At 41.6% G+C, this 21,714-nt stretch overlaps 1 protein-coding gene and 1 long non-coding RNA gene across 3 annotated transcripts in view; one reads left to right on the top strand and one right to left on the bottom strand.

Annotated features, from left to right (window-relative positions):
• The window catches only part of LOC118619759, a 23,432-nt gene extending 1,718 nt beyond the window's left edge, over positions 1 to 21,714 (top strand). Inside the window, exons 2-4 of one of the 2 annotated variants that reach the window (XR_004957316.1) lie at positions 7,870 to 7,917; positions 18,524 to 18,827; positions 21,572 to 21,714. This is a non-coding gene — a long non-coding RNA (uncharacterized LOC118619759). The remainder of the gene's footprint in view (positions 1 to 7,869; positions 7,918 to 18,523; positions 18,828 to 21,571) is intronic. The other variant, XR_004957315.1, reaches the window with a different exon arrangement.
• AGBL3 (ATP/GTP binding protein like 3) overlaps positions 7,875 to 21,714 on the bottom strand; it is a 63,437-nt gene continuing 49,597 nt past the window's right edge. The window contains exons 16-19 of the mRNA XM_036246404.1: positions 17,373 to 17,421; positions 15,781 to 15,980; positions 12,060 to 12,291; positions 7,875 to 8,313 (exon numbers count right to left, since the gene is read on the bottom strand). Of these exons, the coding sequence (XP_036102297.1) occupies positions 7,887 to 8,313; positions 12,060 to 12,291; positions 15,781 to 15,980; positions 17,373 to 17,421 (908 nt within the window). The 3' untranslated portion in view covers positions 7,875 to 7,886. The remainder of the gene's footprint in view (positions 8,314 to 12,059; positions 12,292 to 15,780; positions 15,981 to 17,372; positions 17,422 to 21,714) is intronic.

The raw sequence follows: 21,714 nt of genomic DNA, 5'->3' as shown, positions 1-21,714 counted from the left end.
GCTAAGGGCACATACTTCAGTTGCAGTTTGTCCCCGGCCCTGGTTGGTCGTGCGGGTGGCAGCCACTCGATGTGTCCCTTCACGTCGATGTTTCTCTCTCTCTCTCTCTCTCTCTCTCCCTTCCTCTCTCTCCCTCCCACTCTATCTGTACAAAAAATGGAAAAATATCCTCGGGTGAGGATAAAAAAAAAAAAATCTTTTGTTTGGTCGGATTTCAATGTACTTAATAGTAATCCAACGCTCAAACCTTCATCAAATCTTTTTTTTTTTCTCAAGAAATTCGTATGGCTAGTTTGTTATCTCTTCCTGAGAAAGGCTACCCCAGTGCCTCCCAACCGGCGCCAGCCTGGGCCGAGGGCCTTGCCACCCGACAGGGTCACTGGGGAATCTCCGCCACCACGCTCTGGGGGTTCCCTTGGCCTCTATCCCATGTTGGATCGATTTCAGGCATCAAAGGCTTTTGTTGACTTAGAGTTTTTCTCTACCTTTAAACATGATTTGTCAAAATTAGATAGAGTGTAGAATTTTAGGTTAAAAATAATTCACCTTTATAACTGTGAAAGCCTTGTTCTTTCTATGCCATCCAGCTTCCATGCTATTGGTGAGAAGTTTGAAGCCGTTTTGCTATGTAGCTTCCAAAAGAGTCTCCTCTCCAATTTCATCCTTGCAGCTTTGTCTTAAAAAAATAAAAATGTTGCCTGGCCAGTGTGGCTCAGTGGTTGAGGGCTGATCCATGCACCAGGAGGTCATGGGTTCGATTCCCGGTCAGGACACATGCCCAGGTTGTGGGCCCGATCCCCAGTGGGGGGCATGCAGGAGGCGGCCAATCGATGTTCTCTCTCATCGATGTTTCTATCTCTCCCTCTCCCTTCCTCTCTCTCTAAAATCAATCAATCAGCCAATACATAAATAAAAATGTTATTTCAGTGGGTTTTTGAGGAGCAAAATTAAATGTGTCCAGTTTGCCATTTGAACTGGACATTTAAAATCTTTTTTAAAAAACCTTAGGTGGGCTATTCTGTCTCTTTGACTGGTCCCCTCTGGCAACAGAGCCTCTGGCTAAGCTGGTTGCTCTTACCAAGCTATCAGCCTCCTCTTACTTGCTTGCCACCCAAATCTCCATCTCTTTTGACAACACCCTTAGTTTTAAACTTCCCCATGCTCTGTTCCAAGCAAGTCCTTTTGTGTGGGGAGAACATCAGAGTTCTGTTTTTAGGGCATGTCTCTCCTGGGGGGCCAGACACCTGAGCTGTGCAGCGGAGGGAGAGAGCGCCTGTCTCACGCGGTGGGGATCGTCTGGCCGACATCACACGCCCCACCAAATGAGCCTGACCAAACATAGCAGGCTAATTTTTAAGTTGATGATTTTGTATGTCCCGCGAATGATGTAATAAATATCCAAATGGCCCTCGGCGGAAAAAAGGTTCCGCACCCAGGAAGTGACACTACTTTTGAGCAAGGTGCTGAGTGGGGCAGTGGCTTCTGGTCTTCTCAGTCTGCCTCGCCCTACACGGAGCCTTCACCCATGACCAAGCTCGGGCAAAGGACAGAGATCTGTTTTTCTTGGCCTGGTGATTCTGGGAAGAATCTTTGTCATCTGGTTGGGTGGAGGAAGGGAGGCCCTGACTTCTCGGCTGCGCTTGGCTGGAATTTAGCCTCTGCAATGTAGAGGCAGGACCTGAGAAATGCTAGCAGCCAGCCCCTCGTGGGAGAAGGGTGAGGGAGTGTGACCCCTGTGTTCCGGGCCACATGTCATAGACTCTCACTGCTCTTACTGAGATTTCGTAGATTTTCTAGATCGAATGTTTCTTCATATGTTGTATGTCCTTAGGATAATTTCCAGAGACTTTTTAAAAAATAAACTAGCTGTGTTATTCTTCCTGGCAGTGGGTGGCAGGTGTTGTTGTTTGGTGTTTTGTTTTCTTAAAACCAAAAAGGTTTATTGACATAAATATTAAGCTGCTTTTACAGGTTTCTAATAACAGATACCTTGAAATCGTCTCTTTTGGTTTCAAATATCTCCACCTGGTTTTGTAAAATGTCAGTGGTGGTTTAAAATAATAGTTAAAACACAACACAAATTCTAGGGTGCTTGATGAGATGGAAATAACGTATTGTAATTCGATTAAAACCACCTATATTTAAAACCCTCTTTGGAATTAAAATTCTACCAAACATCATTAAGAGCAAACAAAGAATACAATTCAGTGACAGCAGTTAAACTAAATAGAGGTCAATCTAAATTACTTTTAAAAAGAGAAAACAAAAAACAGATGTCCTACAGCGGGTGTGAACCTTCAGGGTTGGCTGCTTTGAAATCTGAATGGAACCAGCATGTGACCCTGGATCTCTGGCCTCAGGACATAACCCTCCTCCCTTTGGGAGGGGAGGTGCCATCATCTGCGTGCTCATCTTTAATGATCCGTACCTTTGCAGCCTGCAGCAGGGTTTCAGTCAGAGACTCCAGGGGCTCTCTTAATCATTTACAGCCTGTTTCGTTCATGTGTGTTACTTTCCAAGCAGGTTTTCCTGGTCCTTCAGTTCTCACATTCTTTCTGTCCCCCATTGTCTTGGGGAAAGTGGGCTCTCCTGTAGATGAGTGTTTTCCTCCAAATCATGCATTATTTCCCTCGAAAGTTGTTCTACTTTTTTTTTCTCCCTGAGATGCCTTTGGCATTAGTTAGTTGGGATTGGAAGGCTTTTGATCCACCTTTGACTGACGTCTGTCCTTGGCAATGCCATTATGTCTTCTATGACAGGTGACCTGAGGGCATCATAGGCTCTGTGGAAACCCTTTAATCTCTTCATCGACAAAATATTCTTCAAGCTGGGCAGAAACGCATTTGGTGTGTTCTTTATTCCACCTTAAAAGTATGTTGGCTTCTGACTAAAAACAAAACAAAACACAGCAGCAGACACAGAAGGGAAACCCACAGGGCTTTGTCCCCAGCGGTCAGCTAACATCACCAGAGCCCGGCTCGAGGACAAGCTGGACAGGTGGCGTGGTGGCAGTTGACGGCCCTCCCCGGCTCCAAGGGCACCGAAGCTCGGCTGCTGGTTGTTAGTACCCTGGGGACCAAGACTGCCTGCTTGGGGCCCTGTGGACTGCTGTGCACACAAGTGCCTGGCAACCGGCCGGAGCATCAGTGGGCGGGGCCAGTGGGGCCTGGCCGAATACAGCGCCGCACTCGCTGTTGTGCTCTCTGCCTGCACACTTAGACAGCGATATTACCTGCGCCCCGGGGCGACAGAAAGGCGGGCAGAGGGGATAGCCCACGAGCTCTGGCTACTCTAGGCCCCACCGGACACTACACAGAACTAGAGGCGGAAAGGATCGTCATGCTGTGTGACCTATTCTCTGCACACAGCATGTGAGGCCTCGACGGTGAGGCATGCTGCCCGAGAGGACTCCTGTGCCACGTTCCCGGGTGAGGCTCCTTCCTCTGACCGGAATTTCCTTTTGTAGCTGCAGCCGGATCCTGTTTACAAAGGTTACAGGGACGTCCCTCCCTGCAGGCGGGCTTGAGCCTGTGTTTGGTCAGTGCAGACAAGCCGGGACAGAGAAGCAAAGGTACTACCTCACCGATCAGGTTGTCAATGATAAGAACTCAGGAGACATCAAGACGAACTGTCGATGTCTTAATATTTCATGTATTTTCAGTGGAGCCTGGTCATAGTGCAGTGCAAGTGTTCTCAGGTGGCGTGACTCAGTGACCCAGGCTCTGTGGCCAGGATGTGGCCCGTCCTCGGCAGTTACCTTCAGAATGGTGGTTACCTCCGCAAAGGGACTGTGTGCTTCTCCCAGCTGGATTTGCCACCTGTTGTTTCTTTAAACAAAACCTCACGCCCCCAGTATCTCTCTAGGACACTCAGGCCCAGGCCACAGCCTCTGTGGTCTACCCGCAGGGCCTGCCACAAACAGTTCTCTTCACACAGCCCCTGGGAGAAAGGATGAACAGTCGGCAGAGGCCGGTCTGAGGGTCCCGGAGGGCACCACCGTTTGGGCCAATGGTCCTCCTGTGCATGTGGGGAACAGAAACTCTTACCGGGCTTGGTGATGAGGGGCGAAGATGGCCAAATTCTGAGTAAAGTGATCACTGTTTACAATTTATGTCAAAGAGAAATTGCCAATTGAGAGTTTATAACATGTTTCTGAGAGTCAAGAATCTAACTATGGTAAAGAAGATCTTTGTTTTGGGAGAAAAAAATGACTTAAGCAAACTCCTCTTATATGCAGAGAGGGTGCTCACCCTTCTGGGGTAAAACTGAAACATAACTTTTTTGGTGGTGGCGGGCAGATTATTTTTTATCTTAAAGCCTAATTATAAGAGAACGATTTATTTTTAATTTTTTTTAACCTCACCTGAGAACATTTTTGCATTTATCTTCAGATAGAGCGGGAGGGAGGAAGGGAGGAAGAGAGAGAGAGAAACATCCATGTGAGAGAGACACATCAAGTGGCTGCCACTCATATGACCCCAACTGGAGCCGGGGACAAACTTCAACCGAGGTACATGCCCCTAGCAGGAACCGAACCTGGGACTCTCCGGTCCATGGGCCGATGCTCTAACTGCTGAGACAAACTGGCCAGGGCTATAAGAGAGCAATTTAATGACATCAGGATAACAGCCCCAGAGTTAGGGTGTGTCTTTTGTTCCATCGTACGAAAGCCTTTCTGCCTTAGTAGCATCGGTGCCAACTCCAGAACCCAGGCTCCACCAGGCATCACTGTTGCCACGTGTAAGGAGCCAAGGATGATGAAGAATCTGGGTCGTGTCTGCACAGAGGATGGGGTCATAGCAGATACTCAGTCCTTTCACAGTAGCACCTCAATTCTTTGCTTTGTTCTTTTGCAGACATAGAATTCAATGAATATAGAATGCAAAAATGTCCCTTCTCCCATTCCTATTCAACACCATACTGGAAGTCCCAGATAATCCAATAAGACAAAGAAATAAAAGGTATACAGCCTGGAAAAGGAAGAAGTAAAACTATATTTGTTCACAGAGAACAGGATTGTCTATGTAGAAAATCCCAAGCAACCAAAAACAAAAACAAAAACAAAATAGACTGCTGTAAGTAATAAGCAATTATAGCAATGTTGCAAGATACAAAGTTAACATACAAAAGTCAATCACTATCTTAGGTACCAAGCAATGAATATTGGAATTTGAAAATGAAAACACAATACCATTTACTTTTGCCTTGTTTCTGATCTTAGCAGGAAGCATATAATTTCTCATCATTAAGTACAATGTTAGCTGTAGATGTTTTGGTAGGTGTTTAAATGAGTGTGGGATTTTGTCAAGTGCTTTTTCTGCATCTATTGATGTGATCATATCATTTTTCTTCCTTATCTGTTGATGTGATGGGTTGATATTTAAATATTGAGCCAGCCTTGCATACCTAGAATAAAGCCTAGTTGATGTGGTATATACTTCTTTTTTATACATTATTGGATCCTATTTTCTAATATTTTGTTGAAAAATTTTGCATCTATATTCATGAGGGACATTGGTCTGTAAATTTCCTTTTTTTGTGATATCTGTCTGGTTTTAGTATTAAGGTAATGCTGGCCTCATAGAATATGTTAAGAAGTATTCCCTATTCTATTTTCTGGAAGAGATTGTAGAGAATTGGTATAAATGTCTTTAATTTTTGGTAGAATTCACCAGTGAACCCATCTGGGCCTGGTCTTTTGACAAGTTAGTATTTATTGATTCAATTTCTTTAATTGGTGTAGACCTATTCAGATTGTCTATTTCTTTTTGTATAAATTTTGGCAGATTTTGTCTTTCAAGGAATTGGTCCATTTCACCTAGGTTATCAAATTTGTGCACAGAGAACTATTCATAATATTCCTTTTTATCCTTTTAATGTCTGTAGGATCAGTATTGGTGGCCTTTCTTTCATTTCTGACATTAGTCTTCGTGTCTTTTTTTTCCTTAACATTGGTAGATTATAAATTTTATTGACAATGCAGTACTATTCACCACTAAAACATGAGCTATCAAACCATTAAAAAAGTGATAGAATTTATATGCATATTATTAAGTGAAAGAAGCCAGTCTGAAAAGGCTACCTACTATATGATTACAACTATATGGTATTCTGGAAAAGGCGAAACTATGGAGACAGTATAAAGATCAGTGGTTGCCAAAGGTTAGAAGGTAGAGCACAGAGAATTTTTGGGGCAGTGAAACCACTCTGTATGATTCTATGATGATGAATATATTTCATTATACATTTGTCCAAACCCATAGAATGTACACCAAGAGTAAACCCCAATGTAAATATGGACTTTGGATGCTAACAACGTATCAATGTAGGTTCATCAGCTGTGAGAAATGTACCATCATTCTGATGGGCTATGGTGATCCTGGGGAGGCTCTCCATATGTGGGGGCCAGGGAGTACATGGGAAATCTCTGTACCTCCTGCTCAATACTGCTATGAACCCCAAACTTCTCTAAAACATAAAGTCTATTAAAAAAACAAACAAAAACGTAAGTGTTACTCTTTACTATCCCAATGAGCTCTCTTTGAACCCTCCTTGGCTACTGAAAATATTGTTGAGAGTAGACTACCCAACCGCAGCCTTTCCAGGCCCATCTTGCTGCCGTGACCTAATTAGGCTTGTGGCCTGTGCCTTTAACGTACCTCTCCTGCCTGATCCTCATTCTTCTCGGCCTCTCCCATAATGGACGCCGTTGTTGACCTGCGGTTCAGGCCAGGTTAATGCTCTTTTCTCACTACCACATCCATTTTGCCTTATTCACTTGACATCCCCGTTTCCCTGCGGTGTCCTGCGGGGATCTCCCCAGCTCACTGTCTGATGGGTGACAGTCTGGGGGGTGCTCCACTCGCTTCCACGTGAACACGCGGCGGGAGCAGTACACTCACCGGCTCTGAAGGAAACTGCGGTCTCATCGTTCACATTGCAGCTACGTCTTGAGAAGTAAAATGACTACTTAAGACCCTAATCTAGGCATTTCAGTGCCATTTTGTGCCACACCTTTGCTCTGTGCAATTAGCCTCTTTTAATACATAGTGTTTTGTTCTAATTGTTTGAATCTTAGCACTTTACTATGCACTGTCTTCTGTAATTGTTCAGCCACGCATGCTTTTCATATACAGTTATGTAGTAATCTTCCAGTGGGGAGCTATGTCTTTTTTAAAATCACCAGTGGTTTCTAGCACTTTACAGATATAACAGAAATTCGGGGAATGTTTGTTGACTGATTCATTCAAGTGCCTGGTAGGGACATTAAAGTCAGTGACAGTACAGGTCATTCCTTCCTGAGTTCTTAGCTTTTTTGGTGTTGTATGAATACATCATTGTGAAAGAAATCAAAAGTTCAGAGATTTTTTTTTCCCCCATCTTGACAAAAAATAAATATAAACACCTAAGAAAATTTTAAATCTTCTATGTTTTCTCTGGATTTTTTTTCTTTTCCTATTTTTTTTAAATCCTCACCTGAGGATATTTTTACATTTATCTTCAGACAGAGTGGAGGGGAGAGAAAGAGAGAGAGAGATATCGATGTGAGAAAGATACATCGATTGGTTGCCACCCACACGACCCCAACCAGGGCCTGGGACGAACTGCAACCAAGGTACATGCCCTTGGCCAAGATCGAACCCAGGACTCCCTGGTCCGCAGGCTGACGCACTAACCACTGAGCACCAGCCAGGACTGGGTTTCTTGTTCTGTCTCTGAAAGCTGTTTCCACGAAAGAAGGTGGGGATCTAGAACCTGTGGTTTCATACGTGTAGGGGAGAAACAGTGACCGAGAGATGGGGAGGGCTGTTTTTTCTCTTTCTTTTCTTTTTAATATGTAAGCAAATGTCATCTTTCTTCCTTTTTCAGAGCAGCACAAAGCTAGGTTACTTCGGCCTTCGGAACTTCAAATGGAAGGTGGGCTGTCCGTCATTCTGATTTGGTTGCTCATCCTTATTCAGAGTTAGATGGGGTGTCATCTGCGTGGACCTTTGCTGGTTCGAGTCTTCAGCTCCAAAACTCTTGCTGCTTCTGATAATATGCGCATCCTTCTCAAAACCGGAGGAAGCGGTCTCCCACCTGCTGCTGCTGGGTCTCATGTCTTTAGTCTTCATGGCCTTGATGCGAGAACGAGTTTGCCTTTTCTTGTGTCCTTTGAGGGGTGACAAGCTTTCGCGTGACCTCTGGGACACAGACTGGAGCCATTCTGAAGAGTTTACCAAACGGTTCCTTTGGCTTATAAAAGGGGGGTGTCTGGGAGGTGCCCAAGATGCGCTGTATCTCTTTATGTTTACATAAGTAGCTGGATTTAGTCTAGAAAAGAAATAAAATGCATGAGTTTTTGTCCAGCAGGTATCTGAGGTATTTGTAATAGTATAAGTCTATTTTTTTCCCTTTGGTGAGTTCATCCTCCCTGAAGACTTTTGCCTCTGCACCTCTGGTCATTCACAGCATTACTCCAGTTCTGTGTTTCTAAATGTCTCAGGCTATGTTTGTTTGACACCTGCCCTGACCCCAGGCTCTCTGATATCACAGTTATCTGGGCCTCAGTTCCTCACTTACACATCGAGTGGAAGGAAATGTTCTCTACATTTTCACAAATCTAATTTGTTTATTCTATTAGAATGGACTCACTGTACACACTGTATGTTTGTTTCTACGGTCAGTAAAGAGATCACTGTAAGTCCAAGAAGGGGTAGTTTTCCTCAAGAGAGGGAGGTTTTGTATATTCCAAGTTGCAGCCACTTCAAGTCTCTCAGTTTTCTTTAGAATTTCATTTTTTATCACAAAATCCCAATATATTTTTTTATTTATTTTTAGAGAGAGAGGAAGGAAGAGGGAGAAAGAGACAGAAACATCGATGAGAGAGAACATCGATCGGCCGCCTCCTGCACGCCCCCCACTGGGGATCAGGCCCACAACCTGGGCATGTGCCCTGACCGGGAATCGAACTGGTGACCTCCTGGTACATGGGTCGATGCTCAACCACTGAGCCACACTGTCCAGGCCCAACTATATTTTTAATTAAAACTTTAATTTGGGAAGTACAATAATATAATCAGGATATAGTGAATAAGATTGTCAAGGTACAGAACAGTTCCCTCCATGTTTCCCTTTATAGACATATCGACTTTCCTCCTTGCCCAGCCCCCCTCCTTAATTCCAGGCCATCACTAACCTGTTGTCTAAATTATATAATTTTGTTACCTCAAGAATATTCTATAAGCAGAATCATAGGTGTGTAACCTCTGGGGCTGGCTTCTTTCACCCAGCACAGTCCTCTGGAGATTGATCCGGGTGGCTCTGTGTATCAGCCGTTCACTCGTTGTTGCCGAGTAGAGTCCACAGCCCGGGTGTACAGTGTGTTTAATAATTCCTCCGTCGAAGGATATGTGGGTTGTCCTCAGTTTGTGGTTGTCACAAATAAAGCTGCTATAAACATTCGTGTACAGGTTTTTGTGTGAACATAAGTTTTCATTTCTCTGGGATCAATGCCCAGAAGAGCAACTTCTGGGTCATATGGTAGTTCTAGTTATAGACAAAGAAACTGTAACACTGTTTTCCAGAGTGACTGTACCACTTTACATTGCACAGCAACGTACGAGCGATCCGATGTCTTTGCATACTCATCTACATTCAGTGTTATCACTGTTTTTCATTTTAGTCATTCTGATAGTGTGTAGCTATCTCATTGTGGTTTTAATCTGCATTTCCCTCATGGCTCATGATGTGGTACATTTTTTGTGTGATTACATGCCATCTATGTATTCTGTTTGGTGAAATGTGTTCCTATGTTTTGCTCATTTTCTGAATGAAATATCTTACTGTTACATTTTGAGACTTCTATAATCTAGATACTAGTCTCTCGTTTTTGCAGTTTGCAAATATTTCCTTCTATTTTATAGCTTGTCTTTTTATCCTCTCAAGTGGGTCTTTTGAAGGGCAACTTTAGATGATGAGAGTTCCTATTTTTTTTTCTAAAAGCTTTATGTTGTACAGGTAAGTCCATGATCCATTTTGTTGGTGTTTTTTGGTTTGTTTTTTTGTATAAGAAATGAGTTTAGGTCAAGTTTCATTCTTTTGGTCTATGGATGTCTAATTGTACTAGCAATATTGGTTGAAAATTCTCTCTCTCCTTCATCGAATTGCTTCTGCACTTTTGTCAAAATTGGTCAAGCTTATTTGTATGGGTCTATTTCTGGGCTATTTGGTTCCACATGTCTATTCTTCCTCCAATACTACACTCTCTTGATTACTGTAGCTATATAAATGGTGTTAAAATCAGATAGACTGATTTTTTTCCTACTTTATCCTTCTTTTTCAAAATTGCCCCCCCCCTTTGGTTCTTATAAACAATACTAAAAATAACATCACTAAAAAAATATTTTAGCCCTTACCTAGGTTTTATTTTTTCCTTAGGATCAATTTTAAAAAGTAGAACTTTTTATCAAAATGAATTACATGTTAAGGATTTTTTTATTTATATTGTTGGATTGTCTTCCAGAAACTCTTAAGTTTACATTTTAAGAATTAGTGAGTGAATTATTCCATTGAGAGGCAAAAATGAATAGCATTTCATTATTGTTTTAATTTGCACTCTTTGGATTTAAATGAGATAGGACATTTAAAAATGTTCATTGGCCATGTTTTTTTTTCCTTTGCAAATTTCTGCTTCATAGACTTTGCCCATTTTCTTATCAAAATATTCATAATTTTGTCATTGATCTGTGGGCTATCTCTGAATAGTAAATATATTGGTCCTCTGCTTTTTTTTTTTTTTTATCCTCACCTGAGGACATTTTTCCATTTTTTGTTCAGGTAGAGTGGGAGGGGGAGAGAGGAAGAGAGAGAGAAACATCGATGTGAAAGGGACACATCGAGTGGCTGCCACCCGCACGACCAACCAGGGCCGGGGACAAACTGCAACCGTGGTACATGCCCTTAGCGGGAACCGAACCCAGGTCTCTCGGGACCGCAGGCCGATGCTCTAACCGCTGAGCCAAACCGGCCAGGGCGGTCCTCTGCTTTTTATTTATATTATAAAGAGAAATGTCAAAGCATAGTGATAAAAGACTTTGGAATCAGAATGTCTAGTTGGGGTTGAATCCAATTCTGCTACCTACTGGCTGCATGACCTTGGACAAATTACTTAACTTCTTTGTACTTCAGTTTCCTCAGGTATAGAATGTAAAATGTGTGTGTGTGTGTGTGTGTGTGTGTGTGTGTGTGTGTAAACACAGAATTGTGCCTAGCACATAGAAAGTATTTTTTCAAAGTTTGTTGATATTATTATTAAATTTATCATTATTATTATTATTATTATTATTATTATTTTTATCCTCACCCAAGAACATTTTTGATATTTTGTTCAGATAGAGTGGGAGGGAGAGAGAGAGAGAAACATCGACGTAAAAGGGACACAGGGAGTGGTTGCCACCCACACGACCCAACCAGGCCAGGGACAAACTACAAACTACAACTGAGGTGCGTGCCCTTAGCGGGAACTGAACCCGGGTCTCTCTGGACTGCAGGCTGATGCTCTAACTGCTGAGCCAAACTGGCCAGGGCTACATTTATTATTTTCAGCTTGTGGTTGTCTTATTTTTGTTTATATAGGTTTCCTTTTGGCCTAAGTATTGGTTCTATTTTTTAATCTTAAAAGAAATCTTATCTTATCCTTTCTGTTTTCCTCTATTAATAAGCTGAAGTAACTCAAGTTAAAGTACTTCTAATTCTGGTTGCCCCCGAGGATTATAAAGTTTAAACCCACCTGATAAATTCCAAGTCAGGCTATGGTCATACTTTATTAATGCATACTTTCTTCATAGATTCAAATTAATGAGTGGTTTCATACACCGTCAGAAAGGCCGGAGGACTTACTCCTTCACATAGCCAACGCGTTCTCATGGCTCTGGGCCTTTGTCCCTGTCCCCTTGGTGCAGCTGCCACCAATTCTCAGAGCTATGTTTCTTCCTTAGGACAACGACCTAATTAGTCGTGCTTCCTTAAAAAAAAGAAGGTATTAAATAGCTAAGAATGACAAAACTGTATCGACTTACTGATGCTGGATTTGGAAGCTGGTTCTTGGACTGAATGTCTGTTTTATCTGAGTGGTCTGCACCATTTTAGTGCTGTCTATGATCGGGATCAAATACCGCAATATTTCTTCAGTTTGAGCTATTCTTTTATCCCTGTAGAGTCTTTTTTCATCATCTGTCCAATTTACACCAGTCTTCTTGCTTCGGAAGGGTGTAGCTTGTCTCATTTTGCTCTTCAGGTTGAGACGCAGGTCTGGGGGGCGGGGGGCAACCACAAAAACAGATATAGCTATAGAGACTGAATTGGTTCAACAATTACTTATTGAGCCTTATGCGCCAAGGATTCTATCTGAAAATTCTTACCCCTCTGAAGCTTATTCTTCAATTACAGGGTCAGAAAAGAAGCAAATAAACAAGTAAAATATATAATATGTTAGAGAATGATAAAGTTTATGGGATAAAATAAAGCTGGGAAAAGGAACAGAGAATTCCTGCGGAAAGGTTGATTCTGTTTTTACAAAGTTCCGAGAAGGCTTCCCTGTAATGCTTACATGTCAAAGGAATTAGGGAGTGAGTCAAGCTGCCGTCGGAGGAGAGAGCATTCTTGGCAAGGGGAACAGTACGTGCAAAGGCCCGAGCAGGGAGCATGGTGGTGTGTTCATGAACACCAACGGGCACAGAGGCGGAAGAGAATGAGCTCAGGGAAAGAGATAAGAGCGCAGGCAGGTCTAACGCGGTCTCAGTTCACGCAGGGCCTCGGAGGGCATCCTGAGGGCTTTGATCTTCACTGAGTGTGCAGTGGGGAGAAACTGCAAGGCTCTGAGCGAGGAGTGTCACGGCTTAGCTTTGCTTTAACAGGATCATGCTGGTTGCTGAGTTAAGAATAGATTAAATAGGGGCAAGGTTGGACAAGCAAGGTTACTGAAATCTTAACCTTATCTCTTGGAAGGTGAGTGAAATACTCCAGGAGAGAGGATGGTAGCTTGGACCAGGGTGGTAACCATGGCCAGAAGGATGAGAAGGATATGGGGGAGCGATCCTAGATATATTTGGGGATTTTCTAGTGAATTGGATGTGGGGTAAGAGAAGAAGAATCAGTGGTGGGTCCAAAACTTCTAATCTGAGAAAACAGAAGGATGGAGACATGAGGAAAACCACGGGAGGGGCATGCCAGAGATCCCTTCTCTGCTAGATAATATGAAGGAATGATTTGTTTCCTTCATTGTGATAATAGAAGTGCAACATTTTAAATAAGTATTTATCAAACCACTCTAAAAATAAAGTCTATTCAAACAGTATTTATTCTATTCCACACCCATTAAGATGGCTGCTATCCAAAAACCAAGAAAATAACCCAGCGTTGGCAGGGATGTGGAGAAATCAGAGCGCCTGTGCACTGCTGGTGGGCATGCAAAGTGGTACATCTCCTGTGGAAAACAGCATGGCAGGGCCTCAGACATTAAAAATAGAACTAACTTATGAGCCAGCAATTCCACTTCTGGATAAATGCCCCCCAAATTGAAAGCAGAGTCTCAAAAAGTTATTTGTACACGCGTGTTTATAGCAGCATTACTCACAAGAGCCAAAAGGTGGAAGCAACTCAAGTACCCACTGACAAATAAATGGATAAGTAAAATGTGGTAAATACATACAATGGGGTATTATTCAGCCTTCAAAAACAAAGGAAGCTGACACCTGCTACAATACAGATGAACCTTGAGGACATTAAGCCAGGCAAAGACTGACTTTTCTTCCAAATATTTGATGCCATTAATATGAGCTACCTAAAACAGTCAAAGTCATATAGGTAAAAATTAGGACTGTTGCCAGGAGCCCGGGAGGGGAGTTGTGGAATGGGTATGGAGTTTCAGTTTTGCAAGATGAAGAGAGTCTAGAGATTGTGTACACAGCCATGTGAATGTATGAAACACAACTGAACTTTATACTTAAAAACAGTTAAGATGGTACATTTTATATTTTGTGTATTTTAACACAATTTAAAAATTCAGTATATAGGGAGAAGGGGAAGAAGAACCCCGAGTAGAGCATCAAGGAAGCCCAGTCGACATTTTGAAGGATATAGCAGCAGTACTTACAATTGTAATGCCTACATTGTCATGTAGACAGAATGAGAAAAGTAGAATATGCTTAGAATAAAAGCAAGAAATACATTAGGCTTTGAAAAAAAAAATGTTCACTTTGTTAGAGACCTACATTGAACTAGTTATGGGCAAAATGATATGATTTGATGAATTTGCTTTAAATACTTTAGCAAAAAAAATAATGGTGGGAATATAGATGAAACAATAGCCCGATGTTGGTAACTATTAATGGTGGGTGGTGGATACCTGTGGGTTCATTATTCTAGTCTCTCTACTTTTATGTTTGAAATTCCCATAGTAAAGCTTTTTGAAAAAAGGAATTGGCTTTTATTAAAAAGAAAGGAAATAACTCTGGCCTGTTTGGCTCAGCGGTAGGGGCATTGGCCTGCGGTCCAGAGACCTGGGTTCGGTTCCCGCTAAGGGCACGTACCTCGGTTGTAGTTTGTCCCCGGCCCTGGTTGGGTCGTGCGGGTGGCAACCACTTGGTGTGTCCCTTTCACATCGATGTTTTTTTTCTCTTTCTCTCCTTCACACTCTATCTCAACCAAAAATGGGAAAATGTCCTTGGGTGAGGATTGAAAAAAAAAAAAAAGAAAGGAAATAGCCTGGCGGGTGTGGCTCAGTGGACTGAGCGTCCTCCCACGGGCGGAGAGGTCCCAGTTCGATTCCTGGTCAGGGCACGCGCCTAGGCTGCAGGCTGGATCCCCAGCAGGGGCATGTAGGAGGCAGCCCTCGCTGTTGCTCTCTCACACTGATGTTTCTATCTCTCTCTAAAAAAATCAATAAAAACGTATTAAAAAAAGAAAAGAAAAGGAAGGAAACAGTGGCTTAAGTACTCACTGAACTGAGCTGGACTCGAACGGTAACAAATGAGGGTGTGTATCACAGTCTCTGGCCATGCCAGCAACTGAAATGAACTCATCTACAGTTTCTTGAGGAGCCCTTCCTAGGCCAGTAAACAAACATTTCACTGAATGCTCATCATGTACCTGGCATTATGCTTGGTTTGGTAAATAGGAATGAAAACTATAGTCCTTGTCTTGAATACGCTAACAGGACCAGAGAGAGAAGTAAAGCATCAATTAGAGTACATTTCTAGAGGGATAAAGCAGGGTACTTAATGCAGAAGAGGGACTTTAAGAAATACTTAGGGATAGATAAGAAAAGCTTCCTACTTTCTAAATAATCTGTCTTGATGAATAAGTACAAGTGATGTAATATTTACTTTTCTGTGTCTGGCTTCTTTTACTTAGCACAGGGATTCTGAGAGTCATCCATGCTGTATCAGCAGTTCATTGCTCTTTATTCTATGGTACTAACAGGTATCAATAACAAGAAGATTTGGTACAACTAAAAAAAAAAAAAGTAATAAAAAACCCAAGGAGATATTGGGAATAAGTCAATTAAATAGACTTTTTTTTCAAGGCTATGTTAAACTAAAATAATTGTCGTCTGTATTCAACTCATATAAAGATTAAATAGGGCAAGTATTTTTCAGAGTCGGGAATAAATTGGCTATTAATCATTTCTGTTTATAAAAGCAGTTCCCCAAATTCCCCATTTCATAGGATTTATTAAGGATGATACAGTGAAAGCCACATTTGTATTTATTACAATTCTAAAATAAAAATAAAGAAAACCTTCTGTTGGTATCCTTGTCTTCTCAGTCCAACTGGGAGCTTGTTCGCTTACAGCACACTTCAAGGATGTCACTTTGAAGCAGTTACCATACAAATCAGCGCTTTGGGGCTGAATTAGTTCCTGGATTGGTCTCTTAGTGGGGGTTTCTAAAAAATGCCTTTGTTGGTCTCTGTTAAGCCTCTGAATCATACTTTGGGAGCTGAAAGAGAGCGGGTATTCTGATTTCAATGTCAACAGTGAACCATCTAATCAAGAGAAATGTAACACCACATTGTGTTCGTAGATAACAACTTGCAGTCTGTAAAGTAGCCTCACAGATGTTATCTTTCTGGGGGCTCTCACCAGTCCTGCCATATTGGCAGATGGCCAACACCTCCCATCTTACATCAGAGAGGGAATGTAAGAGAACGTGAGAAAATTAGAGAGATTAAGCTACTTGTTTTCAAGATCAAATAGCTAATATGAGAAAGGGGCAGGTCTAGAATTCACATCTTCTAACTTTAGTACTTTTTCTATTACTTTCTCTTATCTTGATATATCATTTGATTTCTTTCCATAGATATGACAAACAATATATTTAAAAAAATTAAGTCTTAGTTTAAATCAATCCAAGTATAGGTATGCTCAAGATGGTTTCTAACCTAATTTTTAAAGTTTTTTGGGTAGGAGACTCTACATATTTCAGTGGAACCTATTTTATTGAATAGAAACCAAGTTCCCAGAGGAGAGGCCAGGGAAGGAAAAGGGTACACCATGCTCCCTCTGAATAGACATACCTGCCTATAGTACTCACCTGTTCCCCGGTTCAGATGGTTGTTCCTTATACTGTTCCTGAGAACAGGGAAACTTGCCAAGGGAGCTAGTAATTATTGGTTCAGACACAACTACCCAGTTTATCTCTTATTCCTGACTTTTCTTTCTATTACTCCTTTTTCAGTTTTTAGGTAGTAGTAGTATCCCTACGAGACCAGTGCTCCAATTGCTATTACAGATAGTAAAACGTAACAGTCACGCACTCTAAAGTGTTAAATAATACCTTATCCCAGAAATATTTTTTTTCAAAAGAGAAACTCAGCCCTGGCCGGTTTGGCTCAGCGGTTAGAGCGTTGGCCTGCGGTTCAGAGAGACCCGGGTTCGGTTCCCGCTAAGGGCACGTATCTCGGTTGCAGTTTGTCCCCGGCCCTGGTTGGGTTGTGCGGGAGGCAGCCACTCGATGTGTGTCTCTCTCTCTCTCCCTTTCTCTCCTTCTTACTCTATCTGAACAAAAAATGAAAAATGTCCTCGGTTGAGGATTAAAAAAAAAAGAGAAACTCAGATAATGCGATGGCAAGTGCATAGAAATAAATGTCTAACTGTAGACTTTAAGGCATCCATTGAGGATAGTTTGGGGATATTGAAATTTCAGAACCCTTCAAAATGCATCATATGGGCACTCCTATATATATAACTGACCTAGTCACCGATATTATGTAGACATAAGGAGACATCCAATTAGCAATTGTTATCAAATAGTGACTTTTACCTGTTGCTTTAATTCAAAATCAAAACCTTATAAAACAGAGGAAAAGGAGTAAGGTGGTTGTTTTCCTACCTCATGTATCTTTTTAGAAGACAGGAAGGGGCTTGTCCAGGCATCTTCACTAAGAAAGAAAATACACCATAAAATTTCTAAACTTGATTAACAAAACTTGTTTTACTTTCTTGACAATTATCTCATTCATATATTTAATGGCTAACTTAATTGAGCTTGTCTTCAATTAATCTGCCATTGTCTCATCCAGACATATGAAATACGTGAGTACACATTTCACTTGGAAGCCTTTTAGTTAAAGTGTTTCAACGGAATAGCAAACAGTGGAAATACCTATCTAATAACTGTCAAAAACTGAGAACTGTATGTATGTTAGGGTCTACAAAGGACATCTGCATGTGTAGTTACATAACTGACTTTTTAGAATGCCAATCCACACCCCCCCCAAAAAATAGTATAACACGTAATAAATCACTATACACACATGTATTATGATTTTAACATAAGATAGATGTTTATTTAAGTTATATATCATTTGGTATTATTTGCTCTTATGCTACATAAACACTTTTAAGCAAAACAATAGGATTAGTTAACAGTGGTAGTTACAGTAATTAACAGAACAAATTAAACAAATTGTGTAACAATATATACAGATGTTAACCCTTCATTGGATATTTAAATTTTATAAGCCATATTATTGTGTTATCTTAAGACATAAATATATAACCTTTAAAAATTGAATGTAAATGCACTAGGGCTTTTAAAACAGACATTACGCATATTTACTATATGTTTCTTTATGTCCCATGATAAGGGAGGATATTTCTGCTCTGTGCTTCCTTCCCCCAAATACTCTGACTGCCTGCAGCCTCAGGACACCCTTCCTTTCTTCTCCTTTTTTTAAATCCTCACCCAAGGACATTTTTGCATTTGTCTTTAGATAGAGCGGGAGGGAGAGAGGGAGGAAGAAAGAGAGAGAAACATCAATGTGAGAGAGACACATTGACTGGCTGCCACCCACACAACCCCAACCCGGGCCGGGGATAAACTGCAACCGAGGTCCGTGCCCTTAGCGGGAACCGAACCCGGGTCTCTCTGGTCCGCGGGCCGACGTTCTAACCACTGAGCGAACCGGCCAGGGCCCCTTCTTTTCTTTTATGTTGTGATAAACTGATCACATTCAAAATCAAATTCTCTTTGACTTGCAGGTCTCCTCTTATGAAGCCCACATCACACGGCCCGCTGGTGGCAGCCTGATACGAGGCCATCAAGCTAGATATCCTGTCGATAAAGGAGTTTGATCATGGAATACTTATTAGCAACATCAGATTTCTAGACTTGGAAGGAATTCATTTCTAGCTCTGCAGAAATATCTATCCACTTTGTATCTACGGACTTGAGTAGTAGACTAGCTTTCTGACATTCAGGCCCTTTGCATCTTTACATTCCTCAAGTAAGGTCTCCATGCCCACATGTCCGTTGTGTTTACACTACAGCACACTGGACATCACCGTAAGTTAAACTTCTTTCTCGGGGAAATGTTTTTATTTGTTTATTTTTCTTTATTGATTTTTAGAGAGAGAGAAAGGGAGAAACATTGATGAGAGGGGACATCGATTGGCCGCCTCCTGCATGCCCCTCACTGGGCATTGGGCCCACAACCTGGTCATGTGCCCTGACCGGGAATCGAACCAGCGACCTCTTGGTGTAGGGTCAATGTCCAACCACTGAGCCATGTCGGCCGGGTTGAGGGAAATGTTTTCATAGCACAGAGGTCATTTGAACTTAAACTGAAGGTGGATTTCAAATAAATTAGTTTTTAGTGTGTTTTATTTGGTTGCCCTTTTCTGGTGACACATTTTTGAATTCTGAGTCAGTCTTATTTATCCCCAAAGGTAACTGTTTTTACTGGATAGTTTTTGTCATAATCTACGCATAATATCAAACAACTTAGGTACAGTTCATTCATCCTTTTCTATACTCCTTAGGGACTCTTCAAAGACCACCAGTTTTAGAGAAACAGCGTAGACTAGTCAGCCCCCCTTATCCACGGGGGATCTGTTCCAAGACCCCCAGTGGTCGTCTGAAACTGCAGATAGCACCAATATATACTGTTTCTTCCTACACATACGTACCTATGATGAAGTTTCATTTATAAATTAGGCACAGTGCGAGATTAACAACTAATAATAAAATAGAACACTCATAACAACGTACTGTAGTAAAAGTTATGTGAAGGTGGGCGTTTCCTCTCAAATACCTTACTGTACTATTCTCACCTTTTCACTTAAAGGAAGTACTCGGCCACATCTCTTTGGCCAATGCAAATGGCCAGCCTCACTACTCTTGCACTTTGGGGTGATCAGTAAGTAAAAGAAGGGTGACTTGAACACAGCTCTGCGATACCCCGGCAGTGGGTCTGATGACTGACGGCTAAGGGACTGATGGTAGGGGCACAGCAAGGAGACGCCGGGCAAAGGGTTCTTCACATCCCACGTGGGACGGAGCGGGACGGTGCGAGATTTCATCAGACTACGCGGAACAGCTTGAGATTTAAAACTCATCAAGGGTTGATTTCTAGAATGTCCATTTAATATTTTAGGACTGCAGTTGACACTGGGTAATGGAAACAGCAGGAAACAAAACTGTATGAGGAGGGACCATTGCGTTACATTGTTTAATGTTCATATGTTATACCAGCCTTTCATTTCTGGGATAAATCCTCCTTGTTCCTTGTGTATAATCCTTTTTATATGTTGCTAGATCTAGTTTGCCAGTGTTTTGTTTGTCTTACTCTTTTGTTTTAATTCTTAGTGATTCAGAACTTGGTAAAGAAGCAGACCATTTATTAGGCCCCTATAAATCCTAAGTGACCTTTCTGAGAAACCTCTGCTTCTCCTCTATCTCCCCAAACGACTCCTATATAATTCCATAATAGCACAATAAATTGTACTCATCCCATTATATTTCCATTGTCTGTTTTCCTGTTTGTCATTCTCTCTGCTTCTTAAGCACAGACTATATTTTATTTCCCATTGTATAGATATTTCCCAGTGTCTAGCACAATTTTTGCACAGTATAACTTGAGACCTCTGGGAAGCAGATAAACATCAGATTTTTTAAAGAACATAAACAAAGATGGAAAGGAGACTATGTAATAAAGACTAAATATAAGAGAATGGCTGGGACACAGAAGAATAGTGTCAGTAAGGTTAAAAGAACTAAGATAAGAAGAAACATTGAAAACAAGAAATAAATTTTGCTTAGCTATTCAGAATGAAAATATACCAAAGAATGTTTAGATTTGTTCTGCTGGGATTATTTTTAAATCCTGATGGATGACAAAGAGCAGAATCCCTGAGCTCTTAAATTGTTTCTGTCTTTTCTATGAAGAAGTTTTCTTCTGAGTAAAATAAACACTGGTAAGAGATGACCGAAGTCCAAAGAATGAGGTATCTCTAGTCCCAGGCACACTGCATGCCAAGTAAGAAAATACTTTGCATATAAGATCACACAACCACTGACAACAATCTTTTAAGACTTCAAGGAAGTGATTCTCCTCTCCCTGTTACATGCCTAATTTATCCGTTAAGACTCCACCATAATTTAAGGATCAATTCCTTCAAGAAAACATTCCCTGAGATTTCCAGGCTGGATTAGATCCCTCTCTGAGCAACCAGAGCAATTTGTGCATATCATTATCACTCAATCTATCTCACTCTTACTGTAATAAACTGTATATGAGTCTCATTAAACTTTGATACCTACTCCTTAAATGAGCAGCTAAGAGAGGCTGAGGTATACGGCAGGCAGAGATGACAGCATGAGCAAAGGCAAGGAGGTGAGATGTCCTTTGAGGCTGCAGGACATTTATCTTTGCTAAGGTGTTAAGTAAAATGCAGAGAATCAATCGCAGGAGATAAAACTGGAGAGGTAGTCAGGGGCCAATTCACTGGAAGTCATGTATGTCCCGTTAGAACCTGGTTCCTATGCTACAGCTAATGGCTGTCAAACATTTGTTTGTTTGTTTGTTTTGTTTAAGTAACAGACCATTATTGAAAGAAAACTTGGACAAGAAAGCTACTCAGGGTGAATAAGGGTTGGATGGGCTGGGTCACACCGACTCTCACTGTAACTCCCGAAGTGGTGAGTTGCCAAGTGTGGTCTGCAGATCACTCACCAACCCCAGGATGACCTGAGGTTGACAACAAAGACCAACCCCGAACCAGAAGCTGATGTTTTCATACGCTCCTCAGGTGACTGTCGTGGCCCACAGCCCCCAAGCATGCCAGCGCTGGGAATGATAAAGTTGAGCAGCTGTTCCAAGTTAAAAGAATGAAGGGAGGTGGCAATTAAATGCAATTCATGACCTTGAATCAGGAAGAAGTTTTGCTCTAAA

Source organism: Molossus molossus, unplaced genomic scaffold (assembly GCF_014108415.1).
Source record: "Molossus molossus isolate mMolMol1 unplaced genomic scaffold, mMolMol1.p scaffold_m16_p_7, whole genome shotgun sequence".
In the NCBI taxonomy this organism is placed as follows: Eukaryota; Metazoa; Chordata; class Mammalia; order Chiroptera; family Molossidae; genus Molossus; species Molossus molossus.
The sequence above is the reverse complement of the archived record's forward strand: the minus strand, read 5'-3'. Positions and strand labels throughout refer to the sequence as shown.